The sequence below is a fragment of the Pipra filicauda genome, unplaced genomic scaffold (assembly GCF_003945595.2).
Source record: "Pipra filicauda isolate LSUMZ 115617 unplaced genomic scaffold, ASM394559v2 scaffold640_size194452_pilon, whole genome shotgun sequence".
Classification (NCBI taxonomy): Eukaryota; Metazoa; Chordata; class Aves; order Passeriformes; family Pipridae; genus Pipra; species Pipra filicauda.
This window is the reverse complement of record NW_024104799.1, coordinates 41732-60255: the sequence shown is the minus strand read 5'-3', so window position 1 is coordinate 60255 and position 18524 is coordinate 41732. Positions and strand designations below refer to the sequence as shown.

The 18524-nt window shown below is 65.2% G+C and overlaps 1 protein-coding gene across 2 annotated transcripts in view; it reads left to right on the top strand.

The window, feature by feature from the left end:
- Positions 1 to 18524, top strand: part of LRP1 (LDL receptor related protein 1) — a 74388-nt gene that overhangs the window by 31128 nt on the left and 24736 nt on the right. For both annotated transcript variants that reach the window (XM_027727335.2, XM_027727334.2), the window contains exons 7-40: positions 1727 to 1889; positions 2878 to 3100; positions 3259 to 3448; positions 4514 to 4657; positions 4871 to 5107; positions 5277 to 5457; positions 5582 to 5804; positions 5960 to 6149; positions 6503 to 6628; positions 6738 to 6878; positions 7138 to 7263; positions 7484 to 7600; positions 7716 to 7796; positions 10040 to 10207; positions 10526 to 10708; positions 10994 to 11194; positions 11276 to 11521; positions 11727 to 11924; positions 12356 to 12560; positions 12668 to 12832; positions 13105 to 13349; positions 13588 to 13719; positions 13811 to 14038; positions 14172 to 14346; positions 14746 to 14840; positions 15062 to 15211; positions 15346 to 15486; positions 15721 to 15849; positions 16524 to 16655; positions 16887 to 17021; positions 17098 to 17227; positions 17677 to 17803; positions 17998 to 18149; positions 18278 to 18402. In XM_027727335.2, the coding sequence (XP_027583136.1) occupies positions 1727 to 1889; positions 2878 to 3100; positions 3259 to 3448; positions 4514 to 4657; positions 4871 to 5107; positions 5277 to 5457; positions 5582 to 5804; positions 5960 to 6149; positions 6503 to 6628; positions 6738 to 6878; positions 7138 to 7263; positions 7484 to 7600; positions 7716 to 7796; positions 10040 to 10207; positions 10526 to 10708; positions 10994 to 11194; positions 11276 to 11521; positions 11727 to 11924; positions 12356 to 12560; positions 12668 to 12832; positions 13105 to 13349; positions 13588 to 13719; positions 13811 to 14038; positions 14172 to 14346; positions 14746 to 14840; positions 15062 to 15211; positions 15346 to 15486; positions 15721 to 15849; positions 16524 to 16655; positions 16887 to 17021; positions 17098 to 17227; positions 17677 to 17803; positions 17998 to 18149; positions 18278 to 18402 (5604 nt within the window). The remainder of the gene's footprint in view (positions 1 to 1726; positions 1890 to 2877; positions 3101 to 3258; positions 3449 to 4513; positions 4658 to 4870; positions 5108 to 5276; positions 5458 to 5581; positions 5805 to 5959; positions 6150 to 6502; positions 6629 to 6737; positions 6879 to 7137; positions 7264 to 7483; positions 7601 to 7715; positions 7797 to 10039; positions 10208 to 10525; positions 10709 to 10993; positions 11195 to 11275; positions 11522 to 11726; positions 11925 to 12355; positions 12561 to 12667; positions 12833 to 13104; positions 13350 to 13587; positions 13720 to 13810; positions 14039 to 14171; positions 14347 to 14745; positions 14841 to 15061; positions 15212 to 15345; positions 15487 to 15720; positions 15850 to 16523; positions 16656 to 16886; positions 17022 to 17097; positions 17228 to 17676; positions 17804 to 17997; positions 18150 to 18277; positions 18403 to 18524) is intronic.

Below are 18524 nucleotides of genomic sequence, written 5' to 3'. Positions count from 1 at the left end.
CGCTCCCCACCCGCCCCTGCTTGGATCCCTCCCCCGGTCCTGTGACTCTGACTCAGCCACGCAGGCGCCAGCCAAGACCTGCTTTTTTTTGGGAATTCTTGCACATCCCTTTGCTGAAGTGTTTCTCTCCCTGGCAGGGCTGTGCCTGGCCCTGCCGCCCCCTCCCCGTGTCGGGGGGGGTTTGGGGTGCTGGGGAGTGCAGGGGAGGGCTGGGGCTGCTGGTTGTGGCAGCAGGACTCGGGCAGCCCCATCTCAGGGGCAGAGGGTGGCTCTTGGCACCCCAGTGCACATTTTTAGGTGGTTTTTGCTCAGCACAAACCCCTCTATCGCCCCAGGAGCTGGGCTTGGGGGGCTTGGGGGTCCCAGCTGGCCCAGGAGCCCCAGGAGCCCGAGCGCTGGCCCTGGCACGTCGGGAGCCCTGCGCCGGCCGTGGGTCTGGGGCTGATGCTCATTCCTTGGCTCGGGCTGTTTCCACTTGTTTTTGAGGAGCTGCCTCACCCCGGGTGGTGGCTGCGGGCGCCGCGGCCTCGCCCTTCCGGAGGGGGGTCACTGTGGGCATCACCCCCGGCTGGATGTCCCCATCCCCATCCCCAGGGCTGTGACCTGGGCACAAGGGCTGAGAGAGCTGGCCTGGATAGCCCAGGCACGGGGGGCTGGGGTTTGTGCACCCCCAGACCTCTGTGTGCTCATCCCATGGTCTCATCCCGGGGTGAGCCCCGCGAGCAGGGGGGGTGTGGGGCATTGCAAAACGCCCTGGCTTGATTCATGTTTTCCCTTCCAAGCTGCTGCGTTGGTTAATAATTCAGTGGTGTCTGGCCCTGCTCCTCCGGGGCTGTCTGGGTCCTGCTGGCCTTGGGGTGCCCAGGCTGGGGGGTCGCTGTGCCCCCGTCCCTGCTCCACCTTGCCTTGACTGTGGTGCTGCCGTGCCGGGGGCACGGGGTCCTGGGGGGCACTAACCCAAAGCACTTGGCATCTCTGAGACCTGCAGCCCCTCACCCCGGCCCCTGCCCTGGCGGGTGCAGGGAGGGCTGAGCAGGGCTGAGCACTGACCCGGTGGCAAGGCAGGAATTCGGGTGCGTTGGGTTTATCCGATTTAACAGGCTTTCACTGGTTTAATTAAGTGCTCACACGCTGCGTGCCAGGTGCTGTCTCTCACCTGCTCCAGGCTCCAGGGTGTCCCTGCGGCTCCGGATTAGCTCCGCTCCCACCTCGCCCAGTGGGATCTGCCCACGGCCCCCCCTCTGTCACACTGCTGTGGGACATCCCAGTGCTGTGGCTGGAGCCCCTTCCCCTTCCTGCTGCCACCCCCCTCCTCTGGCACCCACCTTGCAGAGCTTCCCCCTGCTCCACTGGTGTTCCTGTGGGATGTGTTCCCGGTGTTCCTGCAGGATGCTCTCCCACTGTTTGTCCTGGATGCTCTCCTGGCTGTGTGTGATTTCCCCGGCTCGTCACTGGGCTGCCTGGGGGGCAGCAGGTCCCACGTGCCTGGGGAGCAGAGGATGGGGTGCTGGGGGTGCTGGGGGTGCCACGTGGCTCCATGTGGGGTGACCAGGGCAGGTCCCTGGAGTGGTGCAGGTCCTGGTGCCCTCGTGGCTCCCGCGGCCTCCTTCCCCAGCTGTGTTGGTGCTTGTGACCCCAGTGGGCTGGGACAGATCAGGGCCCCCATGGGGGGGTTCCTGGCTCCCTCCTTCCCTGTCTAACCCCCCTCACCCCTGTCCTGGCCCAGACGTGGAGCAGATGGCCATCGACTGGCTCACGGGCAACTTCTACTTCGTGGACGACATCGATGACAGGATCTTTGTCTGCAACAAGAACGGGGACACCTGTGTCACACTGCTGGACCTGGAGCTCTACAATCCCAAGGGGATCGCGCTGGACCCAGCCATGGGGTGAGTCCTGGCAACTCACTGCCCTTGGGGACAGCTGGCAAGGGTGGTCTGTCCCTCTGGGGCTCGGGGGTCTCCTGTACCTGCCCGTGTCAAGCCCCCGTCTCTGCAGGGACACCTCCCGCTCCGCCTGCCCCGGCAGCGGCTCCGCAGGGCTCAGTCCTGCAGGACCCCCCTGGCCCCGCTCGGGATAAGCTGCTGCTCCCAGCTGGTGCCACACAGCGTGGCCACAGCTTTGCTCCGGCTTTTGGGAGCTGAAACAGTCGGCTCCTTGCACGGCTCCTCCTCGTGCCTGTGTGTCCGGCACTGCCTCTGCACAATCCCAGGGCTGGGGAAGCCGGGCTGCTGAATCACTGGAGCAGCTCAGGGCACGCACAGCAGCTGCTGGGCCCTGGGAGTGGGGAGCTGGCGTGGCTGAGGCCACAGTGGGCAGAGTGCAGTAACCAGCAAAGAGGGAAATTCCCCCCCTCACCTCCTGCTTTCCAGATTGGCACTTCCATCCTTGCCTGGATGGAGAAAGCTGGTGTTATTGAGCAGAAAATTGGGAGTATTTTATATAGACAAATAAATATTGCAGGGAAATCTGGAGAGAGACTCCAGCCTTGAGCAGGGCAGGTGCAGAGAAGCCCCACAGGGGACTGAGTTAAGTCCCCTGTGCTCTGTGGTGGTGGTGCCCATCCCCATCTCTGGCTGTGCCTTATTGGGCAGTGGTGCCAGGAGCTGCTGCCGCAGGCAGGACGACTCCTGGGTGCCCAGGCAGATGCCTCAGGTTGTGTTTTAACTTATACAACCCCATGGGTACGTGTGGAGGGCCCTGGACTTCCTCCAGTGACACCAACACATCTGGGTTGAAGCTCCCCTGGGAGTCTGGGCCAGACCCCGGCCACCCCTGTGCCTCCTGGTGTGAGCATGTACTGTCCACACCCTCCCTCCTCTGGGGCTGAACGGGCCATCCCGGCTCTGAGCTCCTGCCTTTGCTCTTCTCCCACAGCAAGGTGTTCTTCACTGACTACGGGCAGATCCCCAAGGTGGAGCGCTGTGACATGGACGGGCAGAACCGCACCAAGCTGGTGGACAGCAAGATCGTCTTCCCGCACGGCATCACCTTGGACCTGGTGAACAGGCTGGTGTACTGGGCCGATGCCTACCTGGACTACATCGAGGTGGTGGACTACGAGGGCAAGAACAGGCACACCATCATCCAGGGCATCCTGGTGAGTGGGTTTGGGGCTGAGCACTGAGCGTGGTCCTGTCAGGGACGGTCTTGTGCCGTGAGTGAAATGGGGACAAGAGGCGGGATCAGGGGTTTTGCACACCTCGGAACCGGGTTCTCCTAACTCCTGAATTCCTCCTGGATGCTGGTGCCTTCCAGATCGAACACCTGTACGGACTGACCGTCTTTGAGAACTACCTGTACGCCACCAACTCTGACAACGCCAACGCCCAGCAGAAAACCAGCGTCATCCGCGTCAACCGCTTCAACAGCACCGAGTACCAGGTGGTGACACGGGTGGACAAGGGTGGAGCCCTGCACATCTACCACCAGCGGCGCCAGCCCACAGGTGGGGGCCCAGCCTGGCTGTAACAGCTTCTTGGGTCCTTGGACAAGGGCTTGGGTGGGATTTCAGGAAGAATTTCTTCACAGAGAGGGTGGTCAGGCATTGGCAGGGGCTGCCCAGGGAGGTGGTGGAGTCACCGTCCCTGAAGGTGTTGAAGGAATGACTGGACATGGTACTCAGTGCTCTGATCTGGTTGTCAAGCTGGGGTGGTCTTTTCCAACCTCAGTGATTCTGTGATTCCTGCTCCCCAGGCCCTGGGTGCTGCTGAGCACCCCGGGGTGCCCCATTCCCTGCTCTCGCTGCGTCCCCTCCTGTGAGGGATGTGGCAGCTGCGCCACGTGATTGATGGATCACAGAGAGCTCAGGGACGTGGGGGCAGATGTGGCATCTTGAAATATTAATGGTCCCACACACTCTCAGTCCCCGCTGCCTGCGTGTTTACCCCGCTGCTCCTGGGCACCAGGGGGTTTCCAGGGAGTTGAAAGGCTCTGGCGCTGCACCGTCCCCTCCCCGTGTCCATCCCTGTCTGCCCACTCCACCCCCAGCACCTTCCTGCACTTAATCAATTTACTCCTTTAAAATCCTCTTAGTGTCTGCAGCCTGCTCGGCATTTTCCAGAATACAGAATTAATCAGGAGATTTCTGAATGGGGAAGGAGTGTGATTAAGGGGCTCTCCAGGCTGTCCCTGTGCCGGGGCTCGTCCCGCCAGTGCAGCCCCGCTCTCCCCGTGGCCCGTGAGGGGTGGGCTGGTGTGACGGGGCAGTGTGGCCCTGTGACTGTGGCGGTGTGCTGGGACATGCCAGGCTGGCTTCTCCACAGGGATCCTTCCCATGGGAAGGTCCTTTCCCATCTCTGTGCTGTCCTGTGCGGTGCTCAGCCCCTCACTGACCAGCCAGGAGCTCCGGGGGGAATGGGCCACCCTAAAGTCCAGGGAGGAGCCATGAGAGCATCTCCATGTCCCTGTGGTTGCAGACCCGTGTCCCTGTCCCCCTGTGCTCCCCACGCAGAGCAGGACCCCCCTGTGCTGCTCTGGTGCCTGTGGCTGCCACAGCCCCCTTGTGTTGCAGTGCGGAGCCACGCCTGCGAGCCGGATCAGTTCGGGAAGCCGGGAGGCTGCTCCGACATCTGCCTGCTGGGGAACAGCCACAAGAGCAGAACCTGCCGCTGCCGCTCCGGGTTCAGCCTGGGCAGTGACGGGAAGTCCTGCAAAAGTGAGTGCTGGGCATCCTGGGGGGAACGTGGGAGGCGAGGGCCCGGGGCCTGGGCTGCCTGTGGGCTCTGCACTCCCTGTGGGCACCGGTCACTGCCTCCTCCCGGCCTCTGAGTCGTAGCGGTGACCCCGTGACAGCCCCAGTGCCACGTGCCACCCCTCCGGCACTGCCCTGGCCCGGCTGGTGGCCACGGCCGTCCCTGTCCCTCCGCAGAGCCTGAGCACGAGCTGTTCCTGGTGTACGGGAAGGGGCGTCCGGGCATCATCCGCGGGATGGACATGGGAGCCAAGGTGCCGGACGAGCACATGATCCCCATCGAGAACCTCATGAACCCCCGAGCGCTGGACTTCCACGCCGAGACCGGCTTCATCTACTTCGCCGACACCACCAGTTACCTCATCGGGCGCCAGAAGATCGATGGCACGGAGCGGGAGACCATCCTGAAGGACGGTGCGTGGCCGAGGGGCCCAGCCTGTGCCCTCGGGGCTGGGGGCCCGTCATCCCTCTTGGTTGGAGTGGGGGTCGGGCGGTGCCGAACACACCGTGAGTCAGGTGGGGCTGTTGCCTCCACGTCTCGTCTCCCGGCTGGTGACGTGCCCGCTCCGGCTTTTCCCCAAAGGCATCCACAACGTGGAAGGGATCGCTGTGGACTGGATGGGGAACAACCTGTACTGGACAGATGATGGCCCCAAAAAGACCATCAGCGTGGCGCGGCTGGAAAAGGCCGCCCAGACGCGGAAGACGCTGATCGAGGGGAAGATGACGCACCCCCGCGCCATCGTGGTGGACCCCCTGAACGGGTGCGGGTGCCGGGGTGGGCAGGGCTGGTTGTGGGGGCGGCACGGCCACAGGGAGGTGGTCGGGTCTCTGCACTGTCACGAGCTGTGACGACGGGGCCAGGGCTCAGCTTAGGGTCTGTGGCAGGTGGATGTACTGGACGGACTGGGAGGAGGATCCCAAGGACAGCAAGAGGGGCAAGATCGAGAGGGCCTGGATGGACGGTTCCAACCGCAACATCTTCATCACCTCCAAGACCGTCCTGTGGCCCAACGGGCTGAGCCTGGACATCCCGGCCAAGATCCTGTACTGGGTGGATGCTTTCTACGACCGCATCGAGATGGTCTATCTCAACGGCACCGAGCGGAAGGCGAGTGGGGGTCCCACAGGCCCCGGGACACCGATCACCCCAGCGCTGGGGCTGTGGGCAGCCGGGGCATTGCCTCCCTCTCTCCCCTTCCATCATCCCTTGCCTCATCCCCCAGTGTCCGTCCCGGCTCACGGAGCCTCTCGTCCTGCCCGCAGATCGTGTACGAGGGCCCGGAGCTGAACCACGCCTTCGGGCTGTGCCACTACAGCAACTTCCTCTTCTGGACCGAGTACCGCAGCGGCAGCATCTACCGGCTGGACCAGGCCTCCAAGGCCGTGAGCCTGCTCCGCAACGAGCGCCCGCCCATCTTCGAGATCCGGATGTACGACGCGCAGCAGCAGCAAGGTGGGGGGCTGGAGCAGGGATGGGGCTGGGGGGTGAGGGTGAGCCCTGCCTAAGCAGCCCCCCCACCTCTTTTTGCTTCCTTTGGGCCATCCCCATGCACGCTGTCTTTCTGTCCATAAACTCTGCTGGCGCTCATCCCCTGCCCTTGCAGCCCTCCCTCCCTCTCCCACCCCTATTCCACCAGGCTCTGTGTCCCCTGAGGGGTCCCCGTGGCCTCGTGAGCTGGGGTCTCCAGCTGGGTTCCGACTGTGGAGTCCATTGAGGGCGTCCAGGAGTCCAGGGACACCCCCGTGGGTCTGCAGGGGTCCCTGGGCACGGAGGTCCCATCTCCTCACCCCTCTTTGCCTCCACAGTGGGCTCCAACAAGTGCCGCGTCAACAACGGGGGCTGCAGCAGCCTGTGCTTGGCCACCCCCCGGGGCCGCCAGTGCGCCTGCGCCGAGGACCAGATCCTGGGCTCGGACTCCGTCACCTGTCAGGGTAGGCTGCCCTGGGACCCCCCCGGGGACCCCCCCGGGGACCCCCTTTCCCCACGGGCCGCTGTACGTGGTCACCCTGTTCAAACCCTCGCTGTGCTCTCCCCCGGCAGCCAACCCGTCCTACATCCCCCCGCCGCAGTGCCAGCCCGGGGAGTTCGCCTGCAAGAACAACCGCTGCATCCAGGAGCGCTGGAAGTGCGACGGGGACAACGACTGCCTGGACAACAGCGACGAGGCCCCCGAGCTCTGCCGTGCGTGACCCCCTCCTGCGTGCTGGGGTTTGGGGCCGGTGGCTGGGGCTGGGTCGGGCAGCCGGGACCCCTCCATCCTGTCCCCAGCTGGAGGAAGGGAGCGGGATTGAGTGTGGTTGAAGGGAGAAATGGTGGTTGGGATCCTGACCCCCAGTTTGCCTTAGGCTCCAGCCCTTTTCTGTCTATTTTTCCTGCACTGGACGTGGAGGAGGGATGGGGTGGGATGAGGGGCAGGTCCTGAGCGGGTGTCCCCCCACAGACCAGCACACCTGCCCCTCGGACCGCTTCAAGTGCAAGAACAACCGCTGCATCCCCAACCGCTGGCTCTGCGACGGGGACAACGACTGCGGGAACAACGAGGACGAGTCCAACTCCACCTGCTCAGGTGAGGGGCCTGCCTTGTCCTCAGGGAGCCGTGGGAGAGTCCTTGCTGAGCCACAGCCGTTGCTGTTCCCCGTGGGCCGAGGTGTCGGGATCTCGCACATCCCTGTGCCCACCTTGGCTTCAGCTGTGCCTCGCAGGAGCCCGGGGGTTGTTCCCCACCTTCCCCTGGCAAAGCAAGGCAGCACCAGCCACTAATGCTCTGTGTGTCCCTCCCTGGCCAGCCCGGACCTGCTCCCCCAACCAGTTCTCCTGCGCCAGCGGCCGCTGCATCCCCATCTCCTGGACGTGTGACCTGGACGACGACTGCGGGGACCGCTCCGACGAGTCGGCCTCGTGTGGTGAGTGGGACTGGGAGCACTGGGAGCACTGGGAGCACGGGGGGCTCTGGGGGTGCTGCCCCTCACCCCTCCATGGGGTGTCCCCGTGCTCACGGTGCCTTTGCCTCCCCCGCAGCCTACCCGACCTGCTTCCCCCTGACACAGTTCACCTGCAACAACGGGCGCTGCATCAACATCAACTGGCGCTGTGACAACGGTGAGAGCCCGGCCCGGACCCCACACTGCTCCTGTGGGGACGGCGAGACCCGAGGCGGGGGTGCAGCCTGGCAGGGACCCCGCCTGGGCAAGGGCCAGTTCTCAGCCTGTGCTGAAGGGCAGAGCCCAGGTCCCAGAGGGAGCAGGGGTGAGGCAAAGGCGAGCACATCCTGCAATCTCCAGCCCCACATTTCCCTCGGCCGCTCCCACTGCAGTGTGTGCTGCAGGAATAACCTGGCAGGGATCGTTTCAGACCTTGACGCCCTTTGAAAGGTCTCCAAAACTCTGCCCCAGAGCTGGAGCTGAGCACAGAGCGGCTGGTGCAGCTGGAAGGGCTCAGCCACGTCCTGCAGCCCCAGGGAGGGCAGGAAAGCTCTCCTGGTCAGCTCTCATCTGCCCTCGGATGTTTGCAGGGCCAGGCCTGGGACAGAGGGTTTGCCCCAAGGCTGCTTTGCTTCCCCACAAGTTTATTTGAGCCGCTCTGCATCGTTATGTTTAATTAGTGGCTTCAGAGCAGACGAGACACTGGATGAGCCCTGGGGATTAGCGGAGCTGTGGGTGGAGGACTCTCCCTGGAGCCTTCCTGAGCTCCCTCAGAGCTGGCCCTGCCGAGGGTGGTCCCTTCTCCTGGGATCCCCCACCGTGGCAGCCAGGCCATGGCGTGAAGGCCCTTCATGCAGCCACAGGCCTGCCCGGGGCAGGAGCTGTAGCACCCCAGGGCTCCCCCAGCCCGGCTGCCCCTGCTCCCCCAGCCCCCTCTGCTGCTTCTGGTCTCGCCCCCCGGTGCCTGCCCAGCCTGTGTGTGTGTCCGTGTCCGTGTCCACGTCCCGGTGTCTCTGTGCCGCCCGCTGTGCCGTGGTGTGTTGTGTTTGTCACTGTGCCCACGCTCCTGTCTGGTGGTTCTGTGTTTCAGAAAAAGATTGTGGGGATGGCTCTGACGAAAAGAACTGTCCAAAGCCTACCGGTTAGTGCATAGATCAACATGCACCAGACCCCCACCTGGCCCCTGAGCCCCCAAACCTGCCCCTCCAAAGGGCTGCGAGCCCCGTGGGGCTGCTCTTCTGGACACTGGCAATGCCCCCCGTGCCTCCAGCAACATTCCCTGTGCCTCTGGCAATGCCCCTGTGCCTCTGGCAATGCCCCCCATGCCTCTGCCCCCCATTGCTGGAGGCCCAGCAATGCCCCCTGTGCCTCTGGCAATGCCCCTGTGCCTCTGGCAATGTTCCCCATGCCTCCAGCAATGCCCCCTGTGCCTCTGGCAATGCCCCCCATGCCTCCAGCAGTGTTCCCTGTGCCTCCAGCAATGCCCCCTGTGCCTCTGGCAATGCCACCTGCTCTCTCTGGCAGTGCCTGCCAAGCTCCCTGGAAATGCCCCCCCGTGCCTTGGCAATGTCCCCCACGCTCTCCAGCGATGCCCCCCCTGCTCTCCAGCAGTGGGAGGGATGTGCTGGGTGCCAGGGAATGAACCCAGTGTCCCTCCCAGCTCACCAAGCAGAGTCACTTGGGAAGCTTCTCTTGGTGGAAGCCCGGAGGAGTCCGGGGCTGCAGGTACAGGAGCTGAGCTGCTGGTGAGGCCGTGTGACAGCCAGCAGTGCCATTGTTCCCAGCTGTGCCATGGTCCCTGTCCCATCATGAGGCACCAGGAGCCAATAACCTTGGCCAGGCTCGGATGGGGCATCCCCAGTGGAATGGAGCCCTGTCGTGGTCCCCATGCCCGGCCCCCCGTGCTGAACCAGCAGAGGGGCTGCATTGCCAGTGTCCTGGTACCCTCAGACCGAAGCTCCCCCTGCCCATCAGCGGGCCAGGGGGTTTCCTCCAGGCAATCTGACCCCCCCAATTGGCTGTGCCAGCCCCCTCCCCGTGGGTGCACCCCCCGAGGAGCGCCCCGTGCCCCAGCCCTGCTCCCCCCGGAGCGGAGCGGAGCCTCCCCAGGTTCATGGCTGATCTATGCAGTTTCTGTGTTTCATTTTCTCTGTGCGCTGCTGGTGCTGTGCCAAACAGGGGGGTGGGAGGGCCGGGGGTCTCTGGTCTCTGGTGGGGGTCCCCCCGCCAGCGCCGAGGGGCTGCTGTCACCCCATGTCCTGTCTGCTGGCGTGCTCTGCCCCGTGTCCCTGTCGTTCCCTGCTTCCCCCACCGCTGCCTCCAGCGGGGGGGTCTCTGCTGTCCTCCCTCCTGCTCTTCCTCCGCCAGCCCCCTCCCTGTCGGGTGCCCGCTGACCCCCTGCCCGCTCCCTTCCCCCTCCAGACAACGACTGTGGGGACAACAGTGACGAGGCGGGTTGTAGCCACTCCTGCTCCAGCAACCAGTTCAAGTGCAACAGCGGGCGCTGCATCCCCGTGCACTGGACCTGCGACGGGGACAACGACTGCGGCGACTACAGCGACGAGACCCACGCCAACTGCACCAACCAGGGTGAGCCCCGGCACGGGGGAGGGCGCGGGGACACGGACCCCCCACCGCAGGCATGGCCTGGAGAGCCGGACCCCTCCCCGAGCAGGGACCCCTCCCCGAGCAGGGACCCCTCCCCGAGCAGAGCCCCGCCGCTTCCAGGCGGGGAATTCTGCGGCTTCCTCTGCCCGCCCTGAGCGCCCGGATCCCCCTCCTGCGCCTCTGGGTGTCCCTGGCTCTTTCCCTGCCGGCTGAGAGCGGGGAACCCCCATCTGATCCCCCCCACCCCCGAGCCCCCGGGCTCCTCGGGGCGCAGGCAGTGAGCAGTGCCCCTGCCCGCAGCCACGCGCCCGCCCGGGGGGTGCCACGCGGACGAGTTCCAGTGCCGGCTGGACGGGCTGTGCATCCCCATGCGCTGGCGCTGCGACGGCGACACCGACTGCATGGACTCCAGCGACGAGAAGAACTGCGAGGGCGTCACCCACGTCTGCGACCCCAACGTCAAGTTTGGCTGCAAGGACTCGGGTGAGAGCAAGGGGAGGGAGGGGACCCACGCAGGGGGTGCTGAGCTGACCTTCCCAGCGCCGGGGAAATGGGGGAACACGAGCAGCCAACCCACAAACCGTGATCTCGACGGATGGCGTCGCCCTCGGATCCCTTCTCCCCCTCTGACCTGGGGAAGGGGCTGGGACTTGCCTTGGCGGGTCGGGGACAAGGGGTGGAGGGACACCGGCTCTGGAGCACCCCAAGTGCCTGGAATAACGTCTCCTCTGGGTCTGCTCTGCCCCCTCCCCGCGCCCTCCCCCTCAGCCCGCTGCATCAGCAAGGCCTGGGTCTGCGACGGGGACAGCGACTGCGAGGACAACTCTGACGAGGAGAACTGCGAGTCTCTGGTGTGCAAACCCCCCTCGCACACCTGTGCCAACAACACCTCCATCTGCCTGCCCCCCGAGAAGCTCTGCGACGGCTCCGACGACTGCGGCGACGGCTCCGACGAGGGCGAGCTCTGCGGTGAGCGCGGGGAAGGGGCGGGGACGCGGCGTGTCCCGGGAGGTGACCGGGAGGTGACGAGAGCCCGTCCTGTCCCCCCAGACCAGTGTTCCCTCAACAACGGCGGCTGCAGCCACAACTGCACGGTGGCCCCCGGCGAGGGCATCGTGTGCTCCTGCCCCCTGGGCATGGAGCTGGGCGCCGACAACAAGACCTGCCAGATCCAGAGCTACTGTGCCAAGCACCTCAAGTGCAGCCAGAAGTGCGAGCAGGACAAGTACAACGTCAAGTGCTCCTGCTACGAGGGCTGGATGCTGGAGCCCGACGGCGAGAGCTGCCGCAGCCTGGGTGTGTGAAGGGGGGGCTGCAGGGGCTGGCAGCAGCCCCCCGGCTGCCTCGGGTGGGGATTTGTCCTCTCACGGAGCTGAGGGTTGCGCTGATGGGCGTGGCTGGGTCCTGCCTGCTGACAGCAGACCCCTCGCTGTGCCCGTAGCTGGGCACACGATCCCCTGCCCTGTCCGTGCCCCCTCTGACCCGTCCCTGCTCCCCCCAGACCCCTTCAAGCCGTTCATCATATTCTCCAACCGCCACGAGATCCGTCGCATCGACCTGCACCGGGGGGACTACAGTGTCCTGGTGCCCGGGCTGCGCAACACCATCGCCCTGGACTTCCACCTCAACCAGAGCTCCCTGTACTGGACCGACGTGGTGGAGGACAAGATCTACAGGGGAAAGCTGCTGGAGAACGGGGGTGCGGAGCCTTGGGGCGTGGGGGGCTGCTGGCTGGGAAGGCAGGGCTGCAGGTCTGGGATCAGTGACTCTGTGACACCTGCAGTGATGTGGCAGCTGATCCCATTCTGCTCTCGTTATGCAGGAGTTAATTAGCATTCCCAGTGCTTCCCTGCTGGTAATTGCAGCCCAGCAGCTGGGCACAGAGCTGGGCCCCCTCCCCATCGTTGCTGCTCCCACAGTGGGGCAGCAAGAGCTCAGAGCTGGGATCATGGGTGGGGGGCTGAGCCCTTTGGGGTTCGGACCACGGACAGGGGGCAGATGCCATCTGGGGAGGACAAGTCCCCCCATCACTGCCCCCAATTATGCTGGGTGGAGCTGTTGAGAGTGGGGTGGTGGTGGTGGATGGGCCCAGGAAGAGGCACCAGCCTGAGCTCTCACACTGTCCCACAGCTCTGACCAGCTTCGAGGTGGTGATACAGTATGGGCTGGCCACCCCCGAGGGACTGGCCGTGGACTGGATCGCTGGCAACATCTACTGGGTGGAGAGCAACCTGGACCAGATCGAGGTGGCCAAGCTGGACGGCACCATGAGGACCACGCTGCTGGCCGGGGACATCGAGCACCCCCGCGCCATCGCCCTGGACCCCCGCTACGGGTGAGGGGCCGGCGCTCACCGGGACACGCTGCCAGCCCGGGATCCTGCGGGGGGACGAGGCCACGGGCTCCTGTGCTGACGGTGCCCCTCGCTGTCCCTCCTGGCAGGATCCTGTTCTGGACAGACTGGGACGCCAGCCTGCCCCGCATCGAGGCCGCCTCCATGAGCGGCGCGGGCCGGCGCACCATCCACAAGGAGACGGGCTCGGGGGGGTGGCCCAACGGGCTCACCGTGGACTACCTGGAAAAGCGCATCCTCTGGATCGATGCCAGGTAGGGCCAGGACCCCCGGGTCTGCCTCCCCATCCCTCCCAGGCTGGGCTTCCCCTCCCTCCAGTGTTGTGCTGGGCTGGGAGCGAGAGGCCCTTGCGCCGTGGGCTCTGTTTGTGTCTCCTGACGCACTCCAGCCCTTGCTCTGGGTTTTCTCCTCCCTGGATCCCCGGTGTAAATCAGCAGCTGCTCAGACCCTGCAGGTTGTTACTGTTGGGTTAAAGACCCCGCAGCGCCCCCTCCCCACCTCCCTCACCCTCCTCTCTGCCGGGCAGGTCGGACGCCATCTACTCAGCCCTGTACGACGGGACGGGGCACATCGAGGTGCTGCGGGGCCACGAGTACCTGTCCCACCCCTTTGCTGTCACCCTGTACGGGGGGGAGGTGTACTGGACCGACTGGCGCACCAACACGCTGGCCAAGGCCAACAAGTGGACGGGGCACAACGTGACGGTGGTGCAGAGGACCAACACGCAGCCCTTCGACCTGCAGGTGTATCACCCCTCCCGGCAGCCCCTGGGTGAGGCTGGGGGAGCGGAGGTGGCAGGATGGGATGGGGGAACAGGGGGAGGGATGGTGCCAGCGCTCGGTCTGTGCCCACACCCACTCAGAGCAGCGGGTGGGCGCCGCTCCCACTCCTGTGGGGGATGAGGTGATGATGGCCCAAGCTCCTCAATGGGGTGGGCAGGGACTGGGGGGGCTGCAGCTCTCGGGGGCCTCAGAGGCGGGGACGTCACTGAGTCCTGTCCCTTTTGCAGCTCCTAATCCCTGCGAAGCCAACGGGGGCAAAGGGCCGTGTTCCCACCTCTGCCTCATCAACTACAACCGCACCTTGTCCTGCGCCTGCCCCCACCTCATGAAGCTGGACAAGGACAACACGACCTGCTATGGTAGGGGTCTGCCTGCGCCCCCCAGGCCAGAGGGACGAGCGGGTGCTCGGTCACTGAGGTCCCACCGCTGCCCCTCTTCTCCTTCTCCCAGAGTTTAAGAAGTTCCTGCTGTACGCGCGGCAGATGGAGATCCGGGGCGTGGACATCGACAACCCCTACTACAACTACATCATCTCCTTCACCGTGCCTGACATCGACAACGTCACCGTGGTGGACTACGACGCGCTGGAGCAGCGCATTTACTGGTCAGACGTCCGCACCCAGACCATCAAGAGAGCCTTCATCAACGGCACCGGCGTGGAGACCGTCGTGTCTGCGGGTGGGTGTGGGGCACCGTCGCCCCCGGCCCTCCAGAACCTTCAGATCCACGAGATCAGCCCTTCCCCTTCGTCCGAGCGTCATCCCAGCCCCGTCCTCCCAGCTGACGAGCTCCCATCTCCGTTCCCTTGCAGACCTGCCCAACGCTCACGGCCTCTCCGTGGACTGGGTTTCCAGAAACCTCTTCTGGACCAGCTACGACGCCAACAAGAAGCAGATCAACGTGGCCCGGCTGGACGGCTCCTTCAAGAACGCCGTGATCCAGGGGCTGGACAAGCCCCACTGCCTGGTGGTTCACCCCCTCCGGGGGTGAGTCTGGAGGGATGTGGTGCCAGCAGGTTGGGGTTGGGCTGGGAGCATCCCAGGAGGAGGAGGAGGTGTGTGCACAGGCACATGTGTGTGCGTGACAGTGCACATGTGTGATGGAGGAGAGAACAGGTCGCTCTCCCTGTGTGTCAGCACGTGTAGGAGGTGTGTGAGAGGAGATGGGGGCATGTGATGTGTGTCCATACACACGTGTGTGGAGGAGAACAGGCTGTGGATAAGTGTGAACCCACCAGCATGTGCTGCTCTGGGTGTGCACAGGGCTCTGGCAGACCCCAGACCCCCTCCTGGGTCCTGCGCCGGGGGCGAGGGGCTGCACAGGGCTGGGAGGGCCCAGGGGGTGCTGGCACTGTGTCCCTCACCCATCGTCCCCTCACCGTGCAGGAAGCTGTACTGGACAGACGGGGACAACATCAGCGTGGCCAACATGGACGGCAGCAACCGCACGCTCCTCTTCACCAACCAGAAGGGACCTGTCGGTACGGACCCCCCGGGACCCCCCATCTCACCTTGCTGTCCCGCAGAGCCTCAAGTGCCTGCTCTGGCTCCCCAGGGGGGTGGCAGCTGCCCTGTGCTGGGTCACCCTGACCTCACCTGCCCACTCTCTCCATCACTCATGGCCCCGCCAGTCCCATCCCACCTCCTGGCCAGTGGCAGTCCCTGTGGGCCACTGGGACACTGATGTTCCCGTCTTTTCCAGGCCTGGCCATCGACTACCCGGAGAGCAAATTGTACTGGATCAGCTCTGGCAATGGCACCATCAACAGGTGTGACCTGGATGGCAGCAACCTGGAGGTGATCGAGTCGGTGCGGAGCCAGCTGAGCAAGGCCACGGCCCTGGCCATCATGGGTGAGGGCTGGCGAAGGGGGACACCTTTCCCTGTCTCCTGGCCCTGCCCAAGCTCTCGTGCCCACCTCTCCCACCTCAGCGGGGGCAGGAGGGGATGGGGAACGCTGCCACACGCTCCTGCCTTCTCCTGCCAGGGGACAAGCTGTGGTGGGCTGACCAGGCCTCCGAGAGGATGGGCACCTGCAACAAGAAGGACGGGACGGAGGTGACGGTGCTGCGCAACAGCACCACGCTGGTGATGCACATGAAGGTGTACGACGAGAGCATCCAGCAGGGTGAGCGGGGGGTCCTGGGGCAGAGACCCCACAGGGCCAGGCACTGCTCGGCTGTTCCCTGGTGGCCAGGTGGCCCCATCCCTGAGAGCTGTGCCAAGCCCGGCCCTCGCCCTCGTGCCACATCCGTGCTGGCCGGCGCAGGGCACCCTCATCTCGTGTGGGCACTGCCTGGCCCAGCCCTGGCGGGTGCTCCCTGTCTCCCCACAGCCCCTCACCCCCTTCTCTTTGCCGCAGCCGGGACCAACCCCTGCAGCCAAAACAACGGGGACTGCTCCCAGCTCTGCCTGCCCACCTCCGAGAGCTCCCGCTCCTGCATGTGCACGGCGGGCTACAGCCTCAAGAGCGGGCAGCAGTCCTGCGAGGGTGAGTGTGCCTGTGCGGGGGGGCACTGGGGACCAGGGGGGCACTGCGGGGCTTGGAGGGGCTGTGGGCTCAGGTGGCAGCAAGACCCTTGCAGGGACTGTCCCTGATGAGCACGGGGGCACTGCTGCCCCCTGAGTGCGTCCTGGAGGAGGGGAGTGGGACAGCACGACGGGAGCCCCCCAAGGAGAGGTGGGACCCTCACTGTGGGCAGCGGGTTTGGGTCACCGGGAGCGGGGTTGGGCAGATCCCCCGTCCCCGCCGCGTTCGCCGCCGTCTCCCCGGGCACTGCCAGGGCCTCTCAAAGGCTGTTTGTGTGCAGAGTGTTCCGGGTGTTTTTGGAGGGGGCTGGCAGAGCTCTGCACCATCTGGGTCAGGGCAGGGGCTGAATAACAAGCGCTGCCCTGACCCAGATGCGCCGCAGAGCCTTTGCCAGCACAAAAGGGGGGTGGTGGGTGGTGAGAAGGGGCCTCGCTCGTGCTCTCCTGTGCCCTGGAGTGGGGCAGGACCCTGGAATGGGCTATGCCAGGGCTTCAGCCCCCAGGGAGGTCTGGGATGGGCCCACGGAGCCCTGCCGGGCTCATTCTCCTCCACGGAGCAGCTGTCACAATTCTCCATGGTGGAGGGACAGCCTGTGGTTTATGGGATGTCTGACTGTCCCCACACCTGTGTCACAGGTGTTGGCTCCTTCCTCCTGTACTCGGTCCACGAGGGGATCCGGGGCATTCCCCTGGACCCCAACGACAAGTCCGATGCTCTCGTGCCGGTGTCGGGAACCTCCCTGGCTGTGGGGATCGACTTCCATGCAGGTGATGCAGGGCTGGGAACAGGGCAGGGGGGCTGGGAAGAGACAGGGGAGGGGGAGCCTGAGGGATCCAGCTCCAGACCCCACTTTGGCAGAGCTCTGCCCCAGAACATCCCCCCTGGGCAGCGCTGGGTGAAGGAGGGTTTCGGGGCCCTGGGGTGCAGGTCTGTGCCACTCCTGGGTGACCCCAGGGGCGGTGTCTGACACCCCCCTCCCGCCTCCTCGTCCCTCTCAGAGAACGACACGATCTACTGGGTGGACATGGGCCTGAGCACCATCAGCCGGGCCAAGCGGGACCAGACGTGGCGCGAGGACGTGGTGACCAACGGCATCGGCCGCGTGGAGGGCATCGCCGTGGACTGGATCGCCGGTGGGAGGGGGCTCCGGAGCTGGGGGGCAGCGGGGGCAGCGGGGCTCGTGCGGGGGCTCACCGTCCCCTCTTGCAGGAAACATCTACTGGACGGACCAGGGCTTCGATGTCATCGAGGTGGCCCGGCTGAACGGGTCCTTCCGCTACGTGGTCATCTCGCAGGGGCTGGACAAGCCACGGGCCATCACCGTCCATCCAGAGAAGGGGTGAGACTGCACAAAGCCCTTCCCAGAGAGGGGCAGCACCTGGGGGGTGGGTGTGGAGCAGAGATTCCCACAGCTCCCTGCAGAGCTGGTGTTTGCATACAGCAGGGAAGGACTCGCAGGTCTCCTGCCCCACCAGCGGGTCCAAACGCTGGGTTTAACCCTGCTTTCAGTGATGGGCTGAGCTCCCTGGGGCCCCCTGGGACTTGGTGGGTGCCAACACATCAGAAAATCCAAGTGGAGCCTCCCCAGCCTGGCTCCGGCTTTGGAGAGAGTCCCGGGGAGAGGAGGGGTGTTTGGATCCAGGGAGTGATGGAGGTGCAGGGTCTGCAAGCCCAGAGGATCCAGACTGACATCCCGATGGGGGGGTGGGGAGGGGTGTTTGTTCCAAAGGGCCCCAGGATGCTGCTCCTGGTGCCATCCCTGTGGTGATGTCCCTGCTGTCCCCTCAGGTACCTGTTCTGGACAGAGTGGGGGCAGTACCCCCGCATCGAGCGCTCGCGCCTGGACGGCACCGAGCGCATGGTGCTGGTGAACGTCAGCATCAGTTGGCCCAACGGGATTTCCGTGGACTACGAGGTACAGTCGGCATCTGGGAGGAGGGAGCTGGTCCCGAGGGTCCCTGCACCTGTGTCCTGATGGTGGGGGGGGCTCCAGAGTCTCAGGAGAGTTGTCCAGGGGGGTCTCCTGAATCGTGGGATGTCCCACTGGAGGTGCAGAGGGTGCCGTGGTGCCACCCCGGTGCCAACTGGGATGCTCTCTCCTCCCCACAGGATGGGAAGCTGTACTGGTGCGATGCCCGGACAGACAAGATCGAACGGATCGACCTGGAGACAGGGGAGAACCGGGAGGTTGTCCTGTCCAGCAACAACATGGACATGTTCTCCGTGTCAGTCTTCGAGGAGTACATTTACTGGAGCGATAGGTGCGATGCCAGGGGGCCTGGGGGTGTCTGGGCACCAGCTGTGTGGAGGGTGGGGGGAGCTGGCAGGTGCAGTGAAAAGGGGGGGCCGGGTCCCACGCTGGTCACTTGGTGACTCCGCCTTTCCTCAGGACTCACGCCAACGGCTCCATCAAAAGAGGCAACAAGGACAACGCCACCGAGTCGGTGTCCCTGCGCACTGGCATCGGGGTGCAGCTCAAGGACATCAAAGTCTTCAACCGGGCCCGGCAGAAGGGTGAGAGTCCAGGCATGGGGGGCAGCCCCACGTGCCGGGAGGGGCTGAGCTCCTCACGTGGGGAGAGGGATGGAAACGACTGGGTCGCCGTGTCCTCGTCGGGGCCGCGTCGCACCGTGGGC